Raw genomic sequence first — 26982 nt, 5'->3', positions numbered from 1 at the left:
GGTGTTCGGAGAAGACGTCAGGTTTTTGTTATTTTCTGCCTCATCTCCACAGTGGAAAGACAGGAACATAAACGAAAAAGAAATAAATTGAAAATTGTATTATCTGACCTATCGTCTCCAACCGTTGAAATGTCCGGGTCATTCTGATGTCAAAAATTAAATTTATATTCACTGGATGAGGTTTTCTGACCTCCCATGGTGGGCAGGAGGTCACTTGATTTGTCTTCTATCCCCCTTTACCTGTTTTCCCAGTTGCTTTCAAAAACACTTGTAATAGTTACTATATTTTACTGGAGGGTCCCGATAGCTCCGTGACCCAGATCGATCCCGGGTGGTCTTAACCCCCCCCCCCCCCATCCCCGCCCTTCCCCTGTCAACCCAGCAGTTATTGGATAGGTCTGTTGGATTTGTCGGAAAGTACTGGCGTCCTATCTAAAGGGTCGCAAGCAATAGCTATAGCCCATTTCACGCTATAGAAACCGGGATAAACTCCCTCTCCATGAGCCCAATGGCTGTGAAGGACTACTTTTTATTTTGTAAGTGATGAGGTCTGCAGGCCCGTTTTCGAGATTACTGATAATATGATAAAGTATACGGTAAATCTAACGTTGGATTGACTCCACAAACTCCTTATCAGTTAGTGTTGCTGATTGTCGTAAAATCGAGTGAATCTTTATTGTTACTTTCTTTTTTTACCTTTGGTATTTTGTACCGTTTGATTTATCCGTAAATTGTCAAAAAAGATAGCCAGGTAGGATTTTAATGTTAAGACCAAGAAGACATTAAAAAGAAAAGAATGAATTAATATACGCACGAATCCTTTCTTTTAAAAAAATATAGATAGTTCGAAGATGACGTCACTCAGGTCTTTGTTATTGTTTTTTGCCATCCTCGTTTATGAGTAATGTTCACTGAACTGTATTTACCCGACTATAAACGTTCATGGATACACACAGTTTTGTGTGTTGGTCCGTTATACTTCCGGATGGCAATGTTATGAGCTTCTTAGCCAATCGCATACTATCTATAGCCTTGTGGAGAACATTGTGCTTATTTGAGTCAATAAAAATTGATACGGCGCACAACTCTACTGAAAGATTTGAAAAATAGAAATGTATTTTTTACAGATAGATAAACAGATAACTTGATTTCCTTTTATAATTTAAAGTCAGTTTGAAAGTTCGTTAAGTCAAACAGATATCATAAAAAAATTTACCGAAGACACTAACACTCTCATGGCCACACCCTCAACTCTATCTGTCCAGTCGAGTTCTTACTTCCGTTGTGTTGATTTAGCGGTGATCAGTGTTGTTATGTAGTAGTGTGTTCTCATTGCGTGTATGTTTATGTGTGCGTGTGTGTGTGTGTGTGTGTGTGGTGTATACATGTGTGTGTGTGTGTTTTGGAATGTGGTTGCGTGGAAGAAAAAAAAAAGGGGGGGGGGGGGGGGGTCCATCAAGTAGAGAAATTCCTGAGCAAGGGGGGGGGGGGGTGTTTGCTGGGAACTGTCAGATTGGCATTTTTCAGCAAATCGTGGCATTCATAGTGATATAATTCACTTGATCACATGGCGGTATTCGGATTTACAGAAATTTTAAACAAGTTTCACCGATTAACAACATCAACTAATATTACTGCTGATATTACTGTCGTTTTTATGCCATCGATGTGATAATTATTGCCTTGGGAAATATTTAGTTAAATGTTTCGGCAAACTGTCAATTGGTTCTATCTAGCTTCTAGCCCGAACAAACCAAAAGTAGACAGATTCGGGGACTTGATATTTTTCGCGTCCGCTTCAGATTTTCATTTGACCTCACATAAGGTTAAGTAAAGGGGAGACATTCCGAAAGCTCCTACATCCCCAGTATTCATTCAATTTGTATTTTCACCGTTGATCTTTTGTCAGGCGTTTATTTACTCAATTTGTCATCATATAAAAGCGTTTTAAAAACTCTAGAACAAACCTTGATAGATTTGTGAAAGTTTAAAATTTCCTGATTTGACCATTGTTTTAATTCTCGGCCGCCATTTTAATTTGTGAAGTATTGAAGGTAGTGCAAAGCACTCCCAAGTAAAGCGTGGTAAAGACTTGCGACTTATTGATATTGATATTTACTGACTGATAAACTAAAATCATGCCGAATAAAGCATGGCAGCGACGACAAGCACATCGATTAAAATGTGCATCTCATCGTAATCAAGCTAATCAAGAAAACGATTCTGGCAATATCGAATGAAAATAGTTCTTTCCCCGCGAAATTGCGGCTTGGTACCAAACTAATTTCTATTCTGATGAAACTGGACTATGATCTGAGCCTCGCATGTAAAATCCACCGAAATCCGTCCATGGAAAAAAATTACAACCGTTTTAAATTTAACATCTGCATGAGAATTTTTCTCTTTTTTAAAGGGAAATATTCGATTTAAAAAAACATTTCCTTTAGGCCACTCTTATTCGCAGTAGTAGCCTACTCTGAATAGGAGATAGCGTTCGTATTTGTTACTCACAGTATTAGTAGTACTGGACTATTTGCTGAATGTACGAATGAATCCCTTGACCCCCTCCCCCTTTTCCAATGTTTGACAGGGAAATCACTTTTGCTGCGTCAACTTTGCGTCTCCGATTTATTATATATATATATATATATAATATATATATATTATATATATATATATTATATATATATATATATATACATACATATATTATATATATATATATATATATATATATATATATATATATATATATATATATATATATATATATATATATGGAGATAAAGATAAAGGGAGTAAATCTGACTCATGAATGAACATCACAAAACAAACGACGATTCGGTCTTTGGCCTTTTTCAAGTAAACACAAAATACATATATATTTATATTAGATTGTCATAATAATGTAGGTGAAAATTTGTAAATGTGTGTGTGTGTGTGTGTGTGTGTGTGTGTGTGTGTGTGCAATTGAAGATATATATATATATATATATATATATATATAATAAAGAGAGAGAGAGAGAGAGAGAGAGAGAGAGAGAGAGAGAGAGAGAGAGAGAGAGAGAGAGAGAGAGAGAGAGAGAGAGAGAAATCGGTCTAGAAATAAACTTTTTTGTAATAGATTTGATTTTGAAAATAGCTTTCTCAAATTGTATAATTTTATGATAATTTCCTTAGTTTCTGGTCGATGTTCTTGATTTATATATCATTTTTCATTTCTCAATGAGACGAACGCACTGATGTGCCTCGTTTGAGTCAAGAGTTTAAAACACAGATTTCGTTTTTTTGATTGTGAGTCCAGCCTTACTAAGGAATTCATGAGCGTTGAGATAGTAACGTAACTATACATACAAACCTCGTTCTCCACGCCACAGTAGGGGTTTTGGTATTACATAGCCATTCGTCGCTTTCGATCAACCTTGGTCTTTGAAGTTACACAACATATACCGCCTGTGAGGCAAGTACATAAATCAAGGGCTGAGCTGACAAGCGAGCTATCAAAAGAGCAAACGTAGATTAGTAAAAAATCTCAGGATCTCATATAAGGACATACGTTCTGGAAAGCGATACCTACCCACCTGTCAGTGGACAGAACTTTTATGATGAAATAATTAGGGCTCCGTAAAGTGTTATATCATGACAGGCTCCACCCTTTCTTTCTATTCTGGCGTAGATGTGGACGACGATAGCATTTTGGATGTCATAATGACAAGTGGGCAGAGTTAAAGCTTCCAAACAATCCCAATCGTCGTCTAGTCTCTAATCGTCCCCGTTTGCTCAAACTCTCTAATTCTGATATTCCAACTATATATATATATATTCATATTTACTTTTAACTTCCCTCCAGATAGATTGCACCAGACTCAGACCACAATGTCCTCTCTGTCAGAAAAGGTGGCCATCATCACCGGGGCAAGCTCTGGAATAGGGGAGGCTATAGCTCTTGCAATGGCCGCCAAAGGTGCGTACCTCACACTGTGTGGACGTGACCAAAAACGATTAGATACTGCGACACAAAAGTGTCTGCAACGCAACAACAATCACCCAGAATACCTACTCGCATTGACTGGTGACGTCACATCAAACGAACACCGGAGAGAGATCGTCCAACGAACCATTAAAAAATTCGGACGCCTCGATATTCTGATTCCTAACGCTGGCATTGCACTCCCTGGTTTAACAATAGAATCGACAACAGAAGAACAATACGATAAAGTGATGGACACCAATTTGAAATCGGTTTTCTTTCTCATTCAAGAAGCGACGCCTCATTTACAAGAATCCAAAGGTGTGATCGTGTGTATGTCATCAGTCTACTCTACAATTCCAACCACTTGGTCCATGGTATATAATTTTGGTAAAGCGGCAATGGACCAGATGGTCCGATGCTTGGCCGTGGCTTTAGGTCCCAAAGGAATCCGTGTGAACGCTATCAAACCCAGTTATATTCCTACAGAGATCACCAGACATTATCCTAACCATTCTGATCTACCAATATCTCACTCCAAGAATGAGGGTCCCAAGCATCCATTTGAAGGCCGTTGTGGCACGGCAGAGGAGATCGCAGAGGCTACTTTGTTTCTTGCATCGAGTGCGGCTAGTTTTGTTACTGGAGAGTGTCTGCATGTTGACGGCGGTCGACAATTTAATGGTGAATCGATTTGAGATTAAAATTTAACCAAAAGCTAGTCACGTAAGCGACTTTTAAGAAGCAAAATATAAAGTTAAAATGACAGATATTCGAAATTTTAGTCATTATAATTTCCAGAATTTAATTTTGTTTTTTAGAATATTTTACACTAATAAACAGTAAACAGTTATACTTATTTGATATTTTTGTTTGCGGATTCAATTTTCAGTAGTTAGTCCATACAGTCATAACACCATTTTGAGGTGGTGAGTCACAGCTTATAGACAAATCGAATGAACGTGAGAGAAAGAGACTTTTTTTGTATAATAATAATAATAATAACATAACAGACTATGGGTGTGAAACAAATGTTTAATAGACAAGGTAAACGTTTGTAAGAAAGAATATGTGTGAGATGGATGTTTTGACTTTTACATAAATTTGCCATTTCTATTGTGTTAGAAACAAGAAATTATCGATTCCAGTATAATTTAACTAAAGGACAAACTGTATATTATACATACTATTAACCACTTGATTGCCGTACTCTGGAAAGACACTCATTAAAATATTTAGCCAGAAAACTCATCCTTCAAATATGGATCGATTTCAATGACCCTCATTGCGAGGTCAAGATGAGGGAGTGAACAGAGACCATGGGAGGTGGGCACCAGTGGGGAGTGAACCAAGAACTGTTAGATGTGGACACCAGTGGGGAGTGGACCAAGAAGTGTTAGAGGTGGACACCAGTGGGGAGTGAACCAAGAACTGTTAGAGGTGGGCACCAGTGGGGAGTAAACCAAGAACTGTTAGATCTGGACACCAGGGGGGAGTGAACCGAGAACTGTTAGAGGTGGACACCAGTGGGGAGTGAACCAAGAACTGTTAGAGGTGGACACCAGTGGGAAGGGAATCCGGGACACCCACTAATTGGTGGACACTGGTGGGGAGCTAACCCGGGACCATAAAAGATAGACAACAATAAAGTTTAAAACCGAGACAAATGAGAAATGGATACTAGTGAAAAGTAATTTCTTGACTACCCGAGTTAGGCACCAGTGGGGAACGAGCCCAGGACTATGGGAGTTGAATGGTCAAGATTACAGGATGTAGACGTATTGTTCCGGGTTCACTCCTCACTGGTGTCCTCTAGATATAGTCTCGGGTCCACTCTCCATTGAATGTCTTCTTCCCCTAGGTTCAGTCTTCAGTAGTGTCCATATCTCACAGTCCCAGGTTTATTCCCCACTAGGGTCCACTTCTCATAGCCCTGGATTCACTCACTCCCCACTGGTATCCACCTCTCTGAGCGTTGGGTTCGCTCCCTACTCGTGTGCATCTTCCATAGTCCAATGATTACTCCCACTTAAGTCCATCTCCCCTAGTTCCGGGTTCAATCCCCACTTGTGACACGCCACTTAGATTTGGGGTTACTCTCCACTGAGCGGAGCCTTGAGTTCACTCCTTAGTAGTGTCCAAATCTCATCGTCCCACGCCACTTGTATCTCATCTTATAGTCCTTTGATCATTCCCCATTGGTGTCTATTTCCATTTTCCGGGTTCAATCACCGTTGGTGACAACCTCACACAGTTCTGGGTTCACCTTCCATTGATGTCTACCTCCCATAACCCCAGGTTCACTCAATATTCACTTGTATCCATATCTCTTAGTCCCGGGTTCACACCTCGCTGGTGTCAGTTTTACATTTTCCGAATTCCAGGCTTACTCTCCACTTGTGTCCACCTCTCCTAGTCCCAGGTTATGTCACCTCCGGTGTCGGCCTCCCGCGGTCATAGGTTCAGTCCCTACTTATGTTCACCCGAGGTATTACGCGGTAACACTCCACTGGGGGTCTTATTCCTCAGCCATTGGTTCACTTCCCTGTATTGTCTATATCTCATACTTCCTGTTTCACTCGCCACTTTAAATAGATAAATAATAAATAAAATTCCCTTTATTCATCCCATAGGGGAACTTTGTCTCTATGGCATATTCCAAGGGAAGACTGGAATAACCCAGGCGTCAGCCACAGTGCAGCGCCGCGAATTGAGCTAGGGGCGATGTGACTTGCTCAAGGCCGCACAGCGCAGCGGCGGGTGATCGAATTCGGTACCTTTCGGGTACGAAGCAAAGACTGTACAGCGGAGCCACGTTGCATCCTATAGTCTTGTGTACATTCCAGATTGGTGTCCACCTTCCACAGTCCCAGGTAAATTACCAACTTATAATATCCACAACTTGGTGTCCTGGATTCGTTCCCTACTGGTGTCTACTTCCATTAGTCCCAGGTTAAACCCTCACTGGGTGTCTCCTTTAACCTTGGGTTCACTCTCCATTGGTATCCACCTTCCATAGTCCCTTATACACACCCCCTCCCCTAATTGTGTCACCCTCTCATACCCATAGTTCATTCCCTACTGACACCAACTTCCCATTGTCCCTGGTTCACTCCCTAATTGTGTCCACCTCCCACAGTCTTAGGTTAATTCCCCACTGATAACAAACACCCATTTTCCCGGGTTCACTTACCAACTGTGTCCACATCCCATTCTCCCGGGTTTCCTCCCCAGTGATATCTATCTGACATTGTCTATGGTTCACTCCCCAGTCCAGTGGTGCCCACCTCCCATATTATCTAGTTCTAACTCCACTGGTGTCCACTTTCCTTAGTCTCAACCTCCCATATTATCTTATTCACTCCTCAGTGGTGCCCACCTCCCACAGTCTCTAGTTAATTCCCCACTGGTACCAACCTCCCATAGTCTTTGGTTCAGTCCTCATCAGTGCTCTCATCCAATAGTCTCCAGTTCATCCTCCACTGGCGCCCACTTTCCATAGTCTCTGGTTCACTCATTTGCATGACATGGAAACACTATTCACTCAACTGCGTGAAGCTGGGCTCACCGCTCGACCGACTAAATGCAAATTAGGGTACAAAACTCTTGACTTCCTAGGTTATCAACTAAATCAAGGAACGTTACAACCTGAACAAAATTTTTTTTGAAAAGATGAAGAACGCACCTAGACCAAGGACAAAGAAAATTGTTCGATCCTTTATCGGAATGTGTAGTTTCTATCAACAAATTGCCGCCCTGTCACTGATCTCACGAGAAAAGCAGCACCTGACACAGTCGTTTGGACGCCACAATGTGAACATGCATTTCAAACCCTGAAGGAAAAACTAACCAACCCATATTACTTTTACCTGACCCTTCAAGACCCTTCGTGCTGAGGACAGAAGCCAGCGGTAGAGCTATTTGGCCGTACTAATGCAAAAGGACGCAAATGATGACTGTACTTCACCCCGTAGCATATGAACATTAACCCAGCGGAGAGAAATTATGCTACAGTAGAACACAAAAGTTTAGCAATCGTTCGGGCCATCCAAAAATTCGAGATGTACCTATACGGCCAACAATTCACTCTACAATGTGATAATCAACCCATGCTATTTTTGGCATCAGCACAGAAGCTCAACGCAAAACTAATGCGTCGGCCATTACTTCTTCAACTGTACTCCTTCAGGATAGAGTATATTAAAGGATCAAAGAACCACATAGCCGACTATCTAAGACGTCACCGGAAGATTCGGAACAATACAACGATAACAACGACCACTAACAAGACAAGCTAATGGAACCATGTTAACTTAAGTTGCCACGAACAGCAATTATTCATTAACACTATACAACCGATTTATAAATTTGGAGACAGATTTATACAAACAAAGGGGAAATTGTAGTGTCTATTTCAAATCCTTCCTAACTCTCTCAGGATTTTTAATAACTCAATACATTTTTCTCACAGTGTCGCCCAATACTTTTATGGTTTTACTATCTCAGCAAAATTAAAGATGCCATATGATATAATTACAAGAACGCCCAAGTATGGTACTGAATAAATGAATGTTCAGCCGATGGACAAAAGATGCCATATGGCTGTCTAATTAATCGACCGTCCAGCCGATCAAAGGGCCATAAAAGTATCCTAGGATTATACAAGATTTTTGGCGCCAGCAATGATGAAGTACGCAGAAAATGATTTGTCTCTAGCAAATTGACATCCTGACACTGAAGAATTCTGGAACATCATTGGTTTCTGGGATTGACCAAACTCCCGTCATATTTCTGTATAAAGCAAAGACTCAGCTAGCTCGGTCTCTCTTCCATTTCATCACTCTATCTCAAACATGTGAACATAGCGGTGAACTCGAAATTCTATTTAGTGGGAAACATTGTAAGGGATTGTTAATTGGAAATCCTCACGACATCACTGCTCATAAGGAATATAAAAATGTCTGCAACTAGTCAAAAATTTGCTCCGGTATTTTCACAGATCGGGTTTCCCAGCAAACGCATTTGGTTACATGTTGGTCTAGAGCTGAATCTATCTAGACCCACTGGGACACCCAGAGAATGAATGAAAGACTCCTCCAAAAAATAACCAGACAGAGGCAACCTTAACGCCGCCACCAGTCACATCCAAACAAATAAGAAACCATTTATAATAAATTGAGAAACGGACCATGAAGGGATAAAAATTAATTACCTATAGCCTAACTTTACTCAATTGAAATGTACTATTATTCTTTTGGCTAATTATGTGTTAACTTGTTATTCTGTGAGGCAATTCTGTTTATTTATATTAAAGTATTTCTGCTTTAAATCGGATTAATACTTACCTTCTGAACCTATCTATCCCTATATAACGTGCCAATAATCTACCACTACTTCTACTACCTATTTCTTTAAACTTAAAAAAATTCTTATTATCTGTCGAGTTGTCAGAAACTTTAACCCAACTATAACAGGGCAAACGTGGCACCAGGCAACTTTGTCTTTGGGGAAACTATCTGACTACTATTTGTCTACTCCTACTTGCCACTTCTCCTACATGGACGCGACAAGCAGTACCGACCTAAAGTACCTGCCTATACTATCAACAGAAGCAAACAGCCGACAGATCCTGATCGCCACTCACAGTTGTAACACAGACGATTGGGAAAAATGCACAGTGTATCAATTGTTTCGATGCAATTCACTCACCAATGTGTCAAAATATTGTAATAAATACTCACTAATTGTGGGATCTAATTGTCTATTTTGCAAAACTAAAGGTAGCTGTGGAATTAAGGATTGATTGCCATTTTACTGGAAATAAATACGAGACGGAATGATCTAAATGGCAGTGAATATTCTGGTGGCGAACCATCAATAGGGCAGAGAAGCCACGCTGTCACGCCTTCCTCTTTTCCGGTTCAAAACTCAGTGGAAGTGTGTAACCAGTCCTCCGGACAATGAAATGTTAGCTAAATACTGAATCATACGGTGGCAGAACTATTTTACTTGCAGAATGTATCAACAGATTCTTAGGATAATCGGGCGTAAAAGAGCGAGGATGGATGATCGTTATTGACAAACACCATTAACTTGGACTAGAAAATAAGATGCCATCACTCTGAAACCAAAAAATCAGTTGCACAAAGTATGTAACCAGAGTGGGTTAACACTTCCAATGAGATTGCGACCAGCATTTTGACATCACAATTTTGTTTCCTTCTGCTCTACAAATCAGCGGTTTCCGTAAAATTACTCCACAATCCAGGCAACGAACAAAAATTAAGTGAAAAGTGAATTATTTTTAGTCATGCCCAATTCATTTATCTCTTTTAAGTGACGTAAAATCGTAATCTAATTTTAGAACAGGAACTCCTATGCAATAAGGAATGCAAATACGGCAGTGCGAATTCAAATTGGGCATGAAGTAATAGTATTGCTATCAAATTTCTTTTCAAAAAGTAAATAAAATACATGCCTTCTTGCTGTTTTGATTTAAAACTTCCCTTCCCTTCTTCGGTGACTATGGCAACCAGGTAGGAAGATGAGAATGCATTCCCCCTGAAGGCAGCATGCATTACTATTAACGTGTGAACCCTGCTCTACCAGTTGAGCAAGACTTGCCATTCGTTCATAGTTTTTCACTTTAAGAAGACAATGGCGAATGTTTTATAATATTGTTTTCCATAAGTTCTCTCGCAAACGTTCATAAATGGGGAGAATAGTGCTCAAAATTTTAATCATATGCTATTCTGTCAAATGAATGTTGGAGTATTCTTATGTGCTGGGATCATTTGGTTTTTAACGAACACCAACTCACATTTTACTTTCTGTTGGGGATGATCGGTTTGTCTTGTGACCTTATTTCATTTGGAAATGCCAGTTAACGATCCACATCACCCTAATTGGATTCAACAGTCTGATGTCACGTCACCCAGCAACGGCGAGCAGCGTGGTTCTAAACAAAGAAAATCGGTACTTTTCATTCTTCATGCTGGCTAGAACGTTTCATTTGTCATGTGATCAGAATGCATAAAAGTCAAAACATGATCATATTTATAACGTTTTTCTCCTCTGAATACACTTTTATGCTAGTCGGAGAAATATTTCATAAGGGCGTCCGCCATTAGTTTAGAGCCAGTTACTAAGTTACCATGCGCCATTACAAGGGACGTGACGTCATGACTGTTGAAGCCAATTACAAAAATGTTCAGCAGTCGCTTTCGTAACCTCAAAGCACTGATACACACTAACCGAATAAATTCATCATAAAACAAAACAAATATTACAGGGAAAAGTTACTTGTGAGTTGTAATCAGCCAATAGAATCATTTATTTCCTTGAGCACTTCTAATAACAACTGATTTTTCACTTTCATTTGGTGGTCGTCGACTTCTTGTGATGTACTTTTTGGTCAGTATCAGGTCTTTAGTTCACTAAGTCTACGGTTCAGCGCATTCAGGGATCGGTCACGTGCGATAACGAGCAAATATTAGAATAATCCTGATTGTCTTGAAATTTATTAAATAAATACGAGACGAAACCCAGTTTTGAGTTAAATTTAGCTTTGCAGATTTATTTAATTTGAAATAAAATTTAATGTTTCAAAATGCAAAAACTACCGAAATGTATAGTCTCTTAACTGAGATAAACACTGACATAAAAGATAAGATAAAATAAAAAGATGGATAAAATAAAGACTGCAAGTGGTTGATATAGTCCTTTATCTTGTGTCTTGTCAGGGGCCCGTTGGCATTAGTCCGACTGGAGTGAAAAAGTAACAGAGAGGGCAGATAATATTATGAATAATTGTCAAAGACATAAATCTCAAAATCGATTTGATAGCGAGGACAGAGGGGAGGGAAGGGGTCTGAATGTTTAAGATTAAGAGGTAAAGTTTAGATTAGGAATTTAAGTCAAAAACGCCTTCATTAATATAATATGTCTTTAATGAGCATTTCTATAGTGCAATATCCTCTAAACGTGTTGAAAGGGCTTTACAAAGGGTTCCTAGCCAACAGCAAACACTTAACATGTAGGACAAGACATGACGTCTGTGAGGCAATATTACATTTTTTTTTTTCGGACAGAGATAACCCTTTTTCCGGCCAGGCTCTCATTTTACACCCGAGTACGACGAGATAATGTGAGTTAAAAGCCTTTTTCCAAGGACTCAACTATGCACCGCTCAGGGCGGGACTCGAACCCTGGACTTTCCGATCCGAAGGCGAGTGTCATACCACTAGGCCACGGAACCAAATAGTTTTGTTTCGTAGCCTTTCCAAATAACCCGGTTAAATGCCATATTGTGGTCGTGTCAAACAACCTAGTTCATTGCTATAGAATGCCAAATTGACAGAGTGGGTCACATTGTAGAAAGTGATGAAAAGATATAAATCTTGCCCCTTACACAACACACTTTCCTGAGGGTCTACTACATTCGACGTGTACATATGCAGGTCTAACATCTGAACCCATTTATGGTTCTAGTTTAACATTGTTGTAATGGACACTATTTTGTGTCATGCTTTGAGATTTCAATTACAACAATGTTCCCAAAAAGGAATCGGGTTATCACACCTACAAATAAGTGCATTCAAGTACTTAATCTCTATTTTGATGATGATGATAATGATAATAATAATAAGATAAATGGCATTGATATTGATAATATAATAATAATAATAATAATAATAATAATAATAATAATAATAATAATAATAATAATGATGATGATGATGATGATGATGATGATGATGATGATGATGATGATGATGATAATAATAATAATTATTATAATAAAATGCGCACGACCTGTTAGCATATCAGCATAGCAAATCAATACCAAATTTAAAGCATGAACATTTTTTGTGTGCCAAAATATTATCTTAATTTGTAACTTTGTGTTGCTTTAATTTGCCTGCAGAAACGTCAACGGATCTAAAAAGAAAGTGAGAGGCATATTAAATATCATCTAATCGAAGGATTTAATTTAAGCAGTTACACTAACAAATGCAAACATGATAAAATGAAATTTATATAATAATTGAGAATATAAATATGTAAATTATTCATCATAATCAAACGTCAATTGGTATAGTTTGAAATTAGCCAAAAAAAAAAAAATAAAAATCAATCGTAATAGAAAAAATACCAGTTTGGTAGGGAAGGTCAGATATTTACTTTCTGATATCAGTTTTACTGACATAGCACCATTTTGAGGCGATATGTCACAAATTTGATTTACTGTGTTTGAAAATCGTATTACCTGGATTATTTGGCCATGGCACATAGGTATTTACCCTCAATTTTATCACAGTGGCGACAATCTAAGTTGCTGGGTTCTGACTGCCAATTCCCGTTTTGGCAAGTCATGTAATTTTTACAACTAGAGTCTAGTATCCAGGTGTACTCCTGAAATAACGAAAGAAAAATGATGATGATGATGATAATAATAATGAAAATGATAATAATAATAATAATAATAATAATAATAATAATAATAATAATAATAATAATAATAATAATAATAATAATAATAATAATAATAATAATAATAATAATAATAATAATAATAATAATAATAATAATAATAATAATAATAATAATAATAATAATATATAATAATAATAATAATATAATAATATAATAATAATATAATAATAATAATAATAATAATATAATAATAATAATAATAATAATAATAATAATAATAATAATAATAATAATAATGAATAATAATAATAATAATAATAATAATAATAATAATAATAATAATAATAATAATAATAATAATAATAATAATACATGTAATAATAATAATAATAATAATAATAATAATAATAATATATAATAATAATAATAATAATAATAATAATAATAATAATAATAAGAAGAAGAAGAAAAAAGAAGAAGAAAAGAAGAAGAAAAAAAGAAGAAGAAGAAGAAGAAGAAGAAGAAGAAGAAGACGAATATAATGATGATGATGATGATGACAACGACGATGATGATGATGAGGAGGATGATGATGGTGAGGATGATGACGATGATGGTAATAGAACACTAACCAAACTTTGCATCACACACCCACTTGTTGATGTCATGTTTGTGATTCGGTTTGATTAAACGAGCGACACACACCCACTTGTTGATTGTGTCTCGTTTATGCCTGTTCGGTGTAGGTATTGCTTTGCATTAGACACCCACAACTAGTCCCGGGCGGTACCAACTCTTCTCGTTGTCGATAAATTACCGGTACTCCTTGGCCAGCTGTTCTCGAACCGGTACCGGTACCGGTACCGGTAATTCTCGATAATTATAGAGCAGTAAAATTAGGTGCCCCAAACGTAAACAATAACAAGTTGCAAGTGATTTTCGTTAGGGACCGGAATAATTTACGCACAATATAGGTCTCCCAATTTTGTAGTTTGAGTTGTAGGCAATACACTTTCAGTATTGAAAATATGTTTACATAAAATCTAACAGTTGCAGAAATAATAATATAAGGCTAAATTATTATGAAAACCAGGCTCCGAATAATTCTCGTCTTGTTCACACCAGCGCAATAATTTGCTCTGGTCTAAAAATAGATAGACTGTAACTTTTGATAAATTTTACCTTTTGTTCCATAAAATATCCATATCTAGACATTATTTGATGCATGATCGAGTATTTAGGAATATGTGTTTCTTTTGCCAACTAACAGCCAAATTTTAAAGGTTATTTTTTTCTATTATTTACATTGGAACGTGAGCTGTCAAGACAGGAACATGTGGTTTGCAATGTGCTTCTAGACCTTTGTTTACGTTTGGGGCACCTAATTTTACTGCTCTATTCTCATTGCCGATAATTTGTTATCGACAATATGCAGTGTTTGGAGAGCTCTGTTGTTTTTTGTTTGTTGTTGTTTTTCGTTGATCTTTTTTTTTTAGTTAAAATTTGTTTTTGTTCTCTTTTAATTCAATGTTTCCACTTTATTTTTGTTAATGTCATATATTATTTATTATTTTTCCATTCCGATAATATGCACATTCTTACATGTCGGAGTATCGAGACTGGGCTGCTTAGTATCGATAAATAATCGGTAAGGCTGTTACCAGTATAGAGCAGTAAAATTAGGTGCCCCAAACGTAAACAAAGGTCGAGAAGCACATGGCAAACCACATGTTCCTGTCTTGACAGTTCACGTTCCAATGTAAATAATAGAAAAAAAAATAACCTTTAAAATTTGGCTGTTAGGTGGCAAAAGAAACACATATTCATAAATACTCGATCATGCATCTAATAATGTCTAGATATGGATATTTTATGGAACAAAAGGTAAAATTTATCAAAAGTTATGTCTATCTATTTTTAGACCAGAGCAAATTATTGCGCTGGTGTGAACAAAACGAGAATTATTCGGAGCCTGATTTTCATAATAATTTAGCCTTATATTATTATTTCTGCAACTGTTAGATTTTATGTAAACATATTTTCAATACTGAAAGTGTATTACCTACAACTCAAACTACAAAATTGGGAGACCTATATTGTGCGTAAATTATTCCGGTCCCTAACGGAAATCACTAGTAACTTGTTATTGTTTACGTTTGGGGCACCTAATTATACTGCTCTATTACCGGTACTCAGTACCGGTTCCGCTCGGCACTACTCACAACCCGGTGTCTTGGTTTTGAACTAAACTTGAAAGAAACGATTCACAAACTGTTCTGGGAATTTTTGTTTTGCGTGATTTGAGAGGGGTAGGACGAGACGGAAGATGATGGCACGAGAAATAGGACACAAGAGGCATAGACTTAGACGTGTGATGAATTTCTCTACTATGACTTTGACACATTGTCTTCACTCGGCTATTTTTTTTTCTCCTCTTATTTTCATAGAATCTTTTTGATGACAGCACGATTTATGAAGTCGATTCGAAATTATCTTACCTTAACGGTTTACTCCAGAATTTGTTAACCACCACCACCATTATCATCATCATCATCATCATCATCATCATCATCATCATCATCATCATCATCATCATCACATCATCACATCATCATCATCGTCATCATCATCATGACCAGCATCACCACCACCGCCTTCACCAGCACCAGCACCATCATCATCACCGCCATCATTATAGTCACCATCATCATCATCATCGTCATCGTCGTCGTCATCATTACCACCACTTTCACGAGCACTACCACCACCACCACCACCATAATTATCATCATCATCATCATCATCGTTATAATCGTCATCATCAAATCGAAAATTATGCTGCCATTGTTGTCTAAAATATGGAATACATCATAAAACATAAATATCAACAGAAATCAGAAGCCTCTAAAGAAGAGAGTGAGTGAGAGAGAGAGAGAGAGAGAGAGAGAGAGAGAGAGAGAGAGAGAGAGAGAGAGAGAGAGGGGGGGGAGGGGGATGGTAGCAGTGGCACAGAGAATGTTGGACGGTGCGTGTCTAGTGCAATTAACTCGTTATCACTGACACTGATTTTTGTTTTCAAATATTAGTTCCCCTTTATCTCGTATTAATGCAGTTTAAACATTTTCCTCTGCCTTCAATTAAATTATAAGAGTTTTGCCGTTTTTTGTCTTTTTAATTTATGAAAACGGTAAGATCTTAAGTTCCAAGTAAGATTGAAATACGCCGTTGAAAAGTTAAGTTGTTGGGGTTATTTTTCAGATTTTAATTTTTATCATTAAAAAAAAAATTATTATTCCGAACATGGCAACGCTAATCCTTTTTTCCTTCCAACTGCCAAGCGACTCGTTTCGCCGTACACTCCACACATGCGAACACAAAGCTACTCTACGACATTAAAAAAAATGTCTCGTTTGTTGCTTGCAATTCAGCCAGTGAATGAATTGCTGCTCACAAGACCCTTATAGACCAATATCCACCCCAGCTCTAGTTGAAAGTATAAAGGCTGGTATCTTACCTGTCATTGTGTACTAGAGAGCTTGATGTTACCAGCAAAAAATAGTCGAATTTGTCACCGTCCTTACAACGCCCACTTCTAGGCATGACTCTCGCTAGTCAGAGACAAGTCAAGAAGGCAAAACGTCAACACTATCTCCGAAAATTAAAGAACACAAGGACATTTAAAGACGTGTTTGCTGTCAAAGATGAACTACTACATAATTCGAAATCGTCAAAAATGCCACCAGGAATTGACAGAGACAAATGTGAATTGTCCGCTTCTTTCTTTGAAAACAAAATATTTAACACAAGAGAAACTTTAGATAAATTGTCACCACCGTATGCTTTTGAGGATAAACGATTTACGGGGACTGAACCCAAACAATTTTCTCTACTACCGGCAAACGAAATTCGTACTATCATCCAAATCAGTCCAGCAAAATCATGTGAACTCGATCCCATCCTCACAGAGCTGTTAAAAGCATGTTTGGATGAATTATGACCCTATATAACTGATATAATTAACCATTCACTCCTCACATGTATGGTACCGAGCATATTCAAAGGGGACATCGTTAAACCTATATTTTTAAAAAAGCCCGAACTGAATATCAACGAGTTAAAAAAAATATCGTCCTGTCTCGAACTTGCCCTTTCTCTCCAAAATTCTACAAAAAGTGGTCTTGAAACAATTGTTAGATACATTGAAGCAAATAATATGAGAGAGTCATTTTAACCGACATACAAAGCTCGACACAGTACAGTCCTTCTTGATTTATCTGCTGCCTTCGACACCGTCGACCATAAAATTCTTGTCGTCGATTTCAAAACAGTTTGGGAATTAAAGGGAACGCCTTAAACTGGATTCAATCTTATCTGACATGTGGCATACAGAGAGTGAGAGTAAAAGAAGATATATCGGAGGCCAGAAACCTCAAACATGGACTCCCGCAAGGTTCCGTTTAGGACCTATCCACTTTATATTATATATGCAGCCACTCACTAAAATTCTAAGAAAACATAACATCAATTACCATCTTTACACAGACGACACACACATATATATGGCATGTGAGCGTACATGATATAAAAAAATTGGATGACAACAAATTTATTAAATTTGAATGATAAAAAGACAGAAATTGTCATTTTAAGTCTTCCCAATTGTACAAATTCTATTGAAAATATCAAATGTAACATAAATGGCTCGATTGTGCAAAATGCACATGCTGTGTAAATCTCGTCACCTTTATGGATGAGAATATGACATTAGACCGACGCATAAAATATATTTCTCAATACCTAAACTTCCAACTTTACGATTGGTTCTCACTAATTACTCTCTAATGGATTATAATAAAATATGCAAACCGTGTGTTGGTTACAATTTTTTTGGCGGGCAGCACGAGTTAGCATGTTGCCTAATCACCCACGACCAACTGCAATCACGTGGGGAAGGACTGTATAAAAGTAATATCACCACTAGTATTAGTGAAAGCTGTCAAGTCTGCTTCTTTCAGCTGTAAGCGCTTCACCGCATATCAACAATATTGCAATGTTTTCATGGACATGTCGCCATTCAGTTCTTAGTTTTCAGGTGATCACTTTTCATTAGATTTTGTCTGAAGCACTATTTATATTATATTATATATATATATATATATATATATAATATATATATATATATATATATATATATATATATATAATTATATATATATATATAAGCATGGGTGCCGGTTCAATAAACTGGGTGACTGGTTGATCAACAAAGAATTTAAAATTCAAGTGTTGATGACATAAAAGCTGAACTCATTGTCTATTGTCTAAAATAATTACGTTTTTAACGTCGTAAGAGAACTCCACGGCGCTTTTACTTGTGCACTAAGATTTTTTTTTCATTCAAAATGCGTCTCAAAACATTTATAGTAGTAGATGAGCCCGTCCAAAGTCGGAAATCTAATCATGATTTTGCATTTTTAAGTCGAATTCTTATTCATTATAAAAATCTTATTCTTTCACTCTCTCAAGCCCCAAATAGGTAGATGAATAAATTCCAAAGCTAGCTACGGTTTTAATATTGCGCTTTCACGGATGCGAGTGAATGAAGTCAAATGTTTTGAATTATAAATGTACGTATAGACTATGTGTTTCTATTGAGCAGGATTGTATGCCATGGCTGAGTGTAGAGACAATAGGAGATAGACATGAAGAGAGAGAGAGAGAGAGAGAGAGAGAGAGAGAGAGAGAGAGAGGGGGGTGGAGATAGATAGATAGATAGATAGAGAGATAGATAGATAGATAGATAGATAGATAGAGAGATAGATAGATAGATAGATAGATAGATAGATAGATAGATAGATAGATAGATAGATAGATAGATAGATGGAGTGAGAGTGTAAGAAGGGGGGGGGGGTATGATTGTGTTGTGCATGGATATGGACGAGTGTAATGTTTGGTTGCACACTCGCGTCTATGGGTGTGAATATGTTTGCGTGTGTGTGTGCGTGTGTGTAAGCATGTGAATGAATGAAAGAGAGAATCATTTGGAATGCGAAAGAGGTAGTGTGTGAGCACACTGAGGAGAGGCAGGGTCTCTATAAATACAGTGGTCCCTGCTTGACGCCTCCAAATTGCCTAGTGACTGATTCGCCCTTTTTAATTTTTGGAGATTTATTTGAAAGGAGGGGTCCACTCTTTTCATTTTTAAATTTAAAAAAATAATTAATTTCATTCTTTATTCATTACAATAATACTAAAGTCACAACAAGATCTCGACAGCCTCAAAACTCTTGCCCAGTGACCAATGGAAACAACTACCAACATGGATGGAGAGAGCAGATATAATTATACTCATCGACGATGACTGAATCACACAATTCTCAGCAAGCGTCATTCGGACTGCGAGTCTTACTACTAATTATACAGTGGAATTTACTAAAAATCTTTTTTTTGTGCTTGATATCAAAAATGTTCTCATGTTTTACTAATGTAATCTAGAACTTCGTTCATGCATTTGTGTATAATATGTGTACTTTTTTATGGATATTGGTTGAATGGCTAACAAGATATAACCGTTTGAAAATTGTCTCATTACGTATATATAATATATATATTTAGGTATAGTGGGTCTATATATATATATATATATATTTTATATATATATATATATATATATATATATATATATATATATATATATATATATATATGTATATGTATATTATATATATATATGTATATTATATATATATATATTTCTATATAATATATATATATATATAATATATATATATATATATATATATATATATACTCTGTTTGAACAAGTCAGTCGGGTTTTATTTAAGAAAAAAAAGAAGAGAAAGAGGATGGGCAGGTAATATAGATGAGGAGGAGGAGGAGGGAGGTGAGATGAAGGGGATGAGGAAGAGGAAGATGATGAGGAGGAGAGGAAGTGGAATGGGAGGAGGAGGAGGCGGAGGAGGAGGGGGATAGGAGGAGCAAAAGGAGGAAGAGGAGGAAAAAGAAGTCAAAGACGATGAGAAAGAGGGAGGGACATGAATAGAAGAAATGCTATGAAATACTTACTCCATAATGGACACCTTCCATGACACAACCAGCTGTGGAATGAAAAGATAAATAAATGATTTTTAAAGTGATTTGATTATGAAGCTTTTTTTAAACTTGGGAACTATTCTAGTCCACGTGCACTTATTTGCAGATCTGATAACCCAATTTATTATGAGCTCATTGTTGTAATGGAAATCTTTAAAAATGACGCAACATATTGTCAATAATGTGTTAAACTAGGCTCATAATTATTGCGTTCGGATGTCAGACCTGCACGAATGTACACGTCGGAACAATTCCTTGACCTCTAAATTCTACAAGTTTGGAAGGTAACTACCAGTCCTTTCATTATTTTAGAGTTAAAAGTTGTAGATTGGTTTATTTGCGGATTTGAAAATTTGAATAGAAAACCCTGCCGTACTCTTAAAAAAATAACATGTATTTAAACTTTTGGCCAGAAAACTCGTCCTTCAAATATCAATCAATCAAATTACTCTTATCTTGTCAAAAACAAAAGTTTTAGAATTTTTTGACAAGATGAAATTGATGTCATTTTAATCGATTGATATTTGAAGGACGAGTTTTCTGGTCAAAATTTAAAAAAACGCGTTTTTTCCAGAGTAGGGCAGGTTATATAGCGAGTTCCATGTCCGAATGGGACTTTGATTATTCTTTTTATTCTAATATATATATTTTTTTTAGCACCGACATCGCACATTATTATTGCAGAAATTTTGTTTGACTGAAGCAACCAGCTATTACTTTGCGGTTTTAATGTTAAGCTAATCAGTCTAGCATCACGTTCATTTAGTATTTTCACCTTGGATCTTTTGTCAGGCGTTTATTTATTCAATTTGTCAATATATATATATATATATATATATATATATATATATATATATATATATATATATATATATATATATATATAGTAGCAGGAGTAAGCGTAGAGGTGAACGAAAAGAAGAGAAAAAGTAACAACAACAGCAATGCAGGACTGACCACGTTATCGCTATAAATTCCCTTACCATTGATCATTGTGACGAACGCTGTCATCAGAATGGCTCCAAGAATGATGGAATACTTCATGACTGGTTATAGAAAGAACCTGAAGATTAATGAGTAAATAGATGTGTACACGTAGCCTATGGGTGTTTTCAGGGTTTTCACTGTGTTCAAAGATCTATTCTAAATCCTATACATCACGTAACAGAAGATAAGTACAATTTTGAACTAAAAGTCCCCCACATAGAACCGTAAGAATAATGAATAAACAGGCTTGTACACGTGTGCGTATTTTCAAGATTCACCTAGACGTCTATGTTGAACGATCGATTTTAATCCTATTACAAGTGTACTCTAAAAAGTCTGGACGCGGCTCTTGTAATTAAAATCAAAAAACTATAACAGATAAAAAATTGACAAATGTATCAAAACAAAGCTTAGTTTATTTCCTTTCCGTTTATCATTTCAAATTTCTTCATAGTCACCGTTCCCATCCATACAGAGCCGCCAACGATATACCAGTTAGTGGATCGCGTCGAAGAGGAATTAATGCGGCGAACTTCGACACCATCGAGCCCCCTCCGTCTGCACTCGTCATCTCAGCCAAAATTTGTCTCTTTGATGTATCTTTATGTTCTTAAAGGAAAAATTCACTTGGAGCTCAATCAGAACTGTAAGGGACTCCCCCTTCTACGACGTCAAGAAAACTTCCTCTTTCAATGTGATCATGCGTTTCTGTGAGCATTCTCGGTATCCAACGGGCACATACATTTCTGTAAACCAGGATATCTCGAACGATATATCAATCTCTTCCCCATGAAGTTCCCAGCCTTTGAGGAGTGTCTGATTGTTTTACCCAGCGATTAACTCGAGTAGGTTTGTAATTTCTTGTTGTTAATTTGCTGCGGTTGATACGCTTTGTGGACGGGCACTGCGCTGCCTGCCTACTCATTGATGTTGGTGGAGAACTTAACCAACTTTTGAACTGTTTTAATACCAACTCACCGTAAACACGTTTCAGCCGTTTATGAATGTTTACGGGTGTACATCTCTCTTTGCAGGGAGGATCTCATTCACGGCACGCTGTTTATTGCTTAATTTTTGTGTGATTTCTTCGACCGACATGTTTGAGTAGGGGAACCAAAGCTAGAGGTGCCTAAATGAGTAGGGGTTCTTTCAAATAAGATAAATTAAAATCTGGAAATAGCAGGTAAACAAAACTCGGTGAGCTAATAGAAGAATAAATTACGCATATTTTGATTTATAGTTAATAACTAAAATAAATGACAAAAAATAAAATTCCCTTTATTCAACCCATAGGGGAAATTTGTCTCTGTGGTCCAAGGGAAGACTGGAACCCAGGCGTCAGTCGCAGTGCAGCGCCACAAATTCAGCTAGGGCGGGGTGACTTGCTCAAGGCCACTCAACACAACGGTGGGTGATCGAACTCGGTTACGAAGCAAAGACCGTAACGTTGAGTCCCGTATACTGGTGAGTTCAATACAATCGGAGATATTCAATAGGCATCAAGACTTTTCAGTTAAGCCTAGTACAAAAACATCACGTGACAGAAGATTAGTACAATTTTAACTAATATTCCAATCACAGTATCATCGGATCTGTAGGTTGTAGGTAGAACATCAAGAATAGTGAATAAACAGGCGTGAATACGTGTGCTTAGTTTCAAGATTCAACTATGTTCAAAGATCGATTCTTAATCCTTACACAAAAACATCACGTGACAAGAAATGTGTACAATATTTAATCATTCGTCCCATATTGGAGTCAACCTGGTGCGTAAAACTGAATTTTAATCTTAATCTATGTATTTTGAATGAAGACAAAATCCGTCAGTGAGCAACCGGCTAACTGCCGAAAAACTCGCATTTTTAAACTTTTGGCCAGAAAACTCGTCCTTCAACTATCGATTGATTTAAATGACCCACATCTGGCGAAAACTCTCAAACTTGGGACATCGCGAGGTCTTCGATCAAGGAATGCCAGGTTTGAGAGGTTTTGCATTGAGGTCATTTAAATTGATCGATATTTGAAGGACACGTTTTCTGGCCAAATTTTTAAACACGAGTTTTTCCAAAGTACAACAGTTAACGGGTAAAACATTTTTTTTTTCAAAAATGCAAACTCTTATCATTTTTACCTTAAACTCTCTCCTTACCTATCAAAATGGCAGGCTTACCCAACAGAAAAATTGCGTTTTAAAACACAAACAAGCTCCCTACAAAACAACCTTATGTTCTTATTAATTAAACAAAGATCATTCTTCAAAGTTAGTGATGTACAGAATAAATCTGAATTTTTAAAAATGTATATTGTGTCGTAACAAATGTGACGATTTTTCTGCAGGTGGTAAGGAGAGGGTTAAACTCAACTTCAAATCGTGCTGTTACTTAGCGCAATATCCACTAACCATGCTCAACGCGCTTTACTAATGGTCCCTGACCAATAGCAACATGTAACGTGTAGAACGAGGCACGACGCCTGTTGGGCGATATTACAATTTATTTATAACAATAATAATATTAAATGCACATTTATATAGCGCTTATGTCGAAGATTCGAAGCGCTTCACATTGAACATCAGTAAAATACATTACATACAGCAGATTCGGACTCATGAACACAAGCTCGCATGCATCCAATCACACCCTCTCCCCCCCCCATATACAAACTGCACACACACACACACACACACACACACCCACACACACACACATACATATATATATATATATATATATATATATATATATATATATATATATATATGCAAAATCTTCCAGGACAACACTCTGAAAATTACAATCGAAGCCAACAAAATAACATTCGACTTCCTGGACATAACCATCAACGGCACCTATCAAACATTTTCAAAACCCAACAACATCCCATTGTACGTCCATAGACATAGCAATCATCTGCCATCTACAAGAAAAAACATCACAGAGAGCATTAACATACGACTATCTAACAACTCTACAAACAACAACATATTCAACGATGCACAAACGCAAAAGTGGATATAACTACAAACTAAAATATGAGGAAGAGACCATTACCACCCCAACAAAAAAACGACAAAGAAAACGACACATAACATGGTTCAACCCACCCTACAGCAAGAATGAGACAACTTCTATCGGTAACAAATTCTTCAATCTACTACAAAAATGCATCATCAAACATCATACACCTGCATGGCAAACATACAAAACATTATTTCCTCCAACAATAAACGAAAACTATCACAGCCAGCTCAGCCCAGCAACAACCTTGACAAAAAATGCAACTGCAGGACCCAGACAATATGCCCACTAAACGGCAATTGCCTGACTCAAAACGTTATTTATCAAGCCACAGTTACACGACCAGACACACCATAACAAGAAACATACATTGGCCTCACCGAGTGTTCATTCAAAACCAGATACAACCTGCATAAATCTTCCTTCAGAAACATACACAAACGACATTCTACTACACTAAGCGAACACATTTGGAACCTCAAAGAAAAAAAACATACAACACAGCATCACATGGAAAATCATTTCCAGAGTACAGTCGTAACCCCCCTCTTCTAAGATTTGCAACCTCTGCTTATAAGAAAAATTCTTCATCATCACAAAACTGAACATGGCAACACTCAACAGAAGAAACGAACTAACATCCTCATGCAGACATAGAAACAAACACCTTTTATGTAATTACGAATCTCCATAAACACGAATCTAGAAAAATACGAAAAACACAACAATCTACTTTCACTTCCACTTCCTGATGAGAGCAACGCTCGATACAACGTTGTAGAAGTAAAACAATCATAATATACATATATATATATATATATATATATATATATATATATATATATATATATATATATATTTTATATATATATAAGCCGTATCTACGTACACAGTCTGTATACATACATGAATGATATATATAAATACATAATATATATATATATATATATAATATATATATATATATATATATATATATATATATATATATATATATATATTATACATACAAACATTCGTACATATATGTATACACACTAGCACACATACATACATTATGCACATACGCACTTTGCAATAATGGCAATGGCATAATATATTCTAAATACTTCTCAAAGAGACGGGTTTTCAGATTATTTTTGAATTTATCAACCCTGCTTTCAAGTCTGACTGACAAAGACTATGCTGTTAACGCAAGGTACCAGGTAATCAATTTACACCTGAGTACGGTCTGATTATGTGAGTAAAGAACATTTTCCAAGGACTCGACTCTGCGCCGAGCGAGGCTCGAATCCAAGACCTTCCGATCCGAAAGCGAGCGTATCTACATAACTCAACTCTACTACATCTAGTTCATTCCTACATATCACCACATTGATCCAATGGGTCACATTTAAAATAGCAGACACTTGAAAACCGAAAAATTCGTATTTTGGAAGATAAAAATGGTAGGCAATTTACCCTCATGAGGAATAAATATTGCTTCAAAATCATTAAAATCATATAACCTGGCATCAACTATCATTTTTAAGAAGTTTTTAAGACCAAGTTGTGAAATAAGTGGCAAAATCCTACGAATTTTTCGTAATAGTCCATATGGCATGCTGCAGATAGGAAGGAATCATCTTAATTGCATAGGTCATTGCGAAAAGTAACAATAAATGTCCATATTAATATTTATTTATCACATAGACCGTAACAGTTTGCTTTATTACACAAAATCCAAATATTGTAAGGACTTACCGAGTGTAGAATCGGAGTGACTGTCAATGTGTCGCCGGTGGTTGTGATGATGATGACCTAAGAGTAGATACACGTTCACAGGACTGTTTCACCATGAGTTCTAGGCCTAAGTATGCATCATTATCTCAAATGGCGAATGGGGACAGGCACGTGTTTGCTGAAAAATAAAGAAGAGAAAATAAAGCAAAACAATTTTTTTGAAAAACAAAATAATTGAAATAAGATGACTTAGGCTCCGTGTCCACCAAACCATAATCGAATCGATCAAATGTCGGCAGTCTTTCGAAAAAAAAAAAAAGACACCATAATCTTCTTACACACTAGACTCGTCTTCTACTAGACGCGAAACAACCCGTATCCACTCGCACCGATCCGGAACGGAACGTCTATAGCCCATTTCCGACAAGACGCTAGGAATAGTTCATGCACTCTTGGTCGGACCGTTTGATGAGCTATCAACCATTTCCTTCGTTTGAGATATATCTAATACACTTTTTTGTGCTCAAATCCAAAAACAAATTTCAGAATAGAACTCAGCACCTCAAAAATAGTCAAACCTAGACGTGGCCATCTATTTTTAACACGTTTTTATCATATTATTTCAATTTTATTTGTTTTTTTTTTGTTTTTTTCATTCAAGAATGACCTTGTGACACAATTTTCTTAAAAATTTCCCACCAACCCATTCCTTATAACGTTCATTCACTCATCTCGTTT

At 36.7% G+C, this 26982-nt stretch overlaps 1 protein-coding gene and 1 long non-coding RNA gene across 7 annotated transcripts in view; one reads left to right on the top strand and one right to left on the bottom strand.

Annotated features, from left to right (window-relative positions):
• LOC144977008 (uncharacterized) overlaps positions 1–20025 on the top strand; it is a 31773-nt gene extending 11748 nt beyond the window's left edge. For 3 of the 6 annotated variants that reach the window (XM_078921688.1, XM_078921690.1, XM_078921689.1), the window contains exon 2: positions 3851–4834. In XM_078921688.1, the coding sequence (XP_078777814.1) occupies positions 3851–4668 (818 nt within the window). In that variant the 3' untranslated portion in view covers positions 4669–4834. Of the gene's footprint in view, positions 1–3850; positions 4835–19661 lie in introns of those variants that run through there. The other 3 variants (XM_078921691.1, XM_078921692.1, XR_013646218.1) reach the window with 2 other exon arrangements.
• LOC144977009 (uncharacterized) lies at positions 11519–26411 on the bottom strand. The gene is made up of 5 exons (XR_013646219.1): positions 26266–26411; positions 21502–21581; positions 20492–20523; positions 13239–13384; positions 11519–11734 (listed from the first exon to the last, which is right to left on the bottom strand). It is a non-coding gene; the product is annotated as an uncharacterized LOC144977009 (long non-coding RNA).
• Between the last annotated feature and the right edge of the window lie 571 nt (positions 26412–26982).

The sequence above is a fragment of the Berghia stephanieae genome, chromosome 7, assembly GCF_034508935.2.
Source record: "Berghia stephanieae isolate SIO BIC M18660-M18661 chromosome 7, UCSD_Bste_1.3, whole genome shotgun sequence".
Lineage (NCBI taxonomy): Eukaryota > Metazoa > Mollusca > Gastropoda > Nudibranchia > Aeolidiidae > Berghia > Berghia stephanieae.
This window is presented reverse-complemented; position numbering and strand designations above follow the sequence as displayed.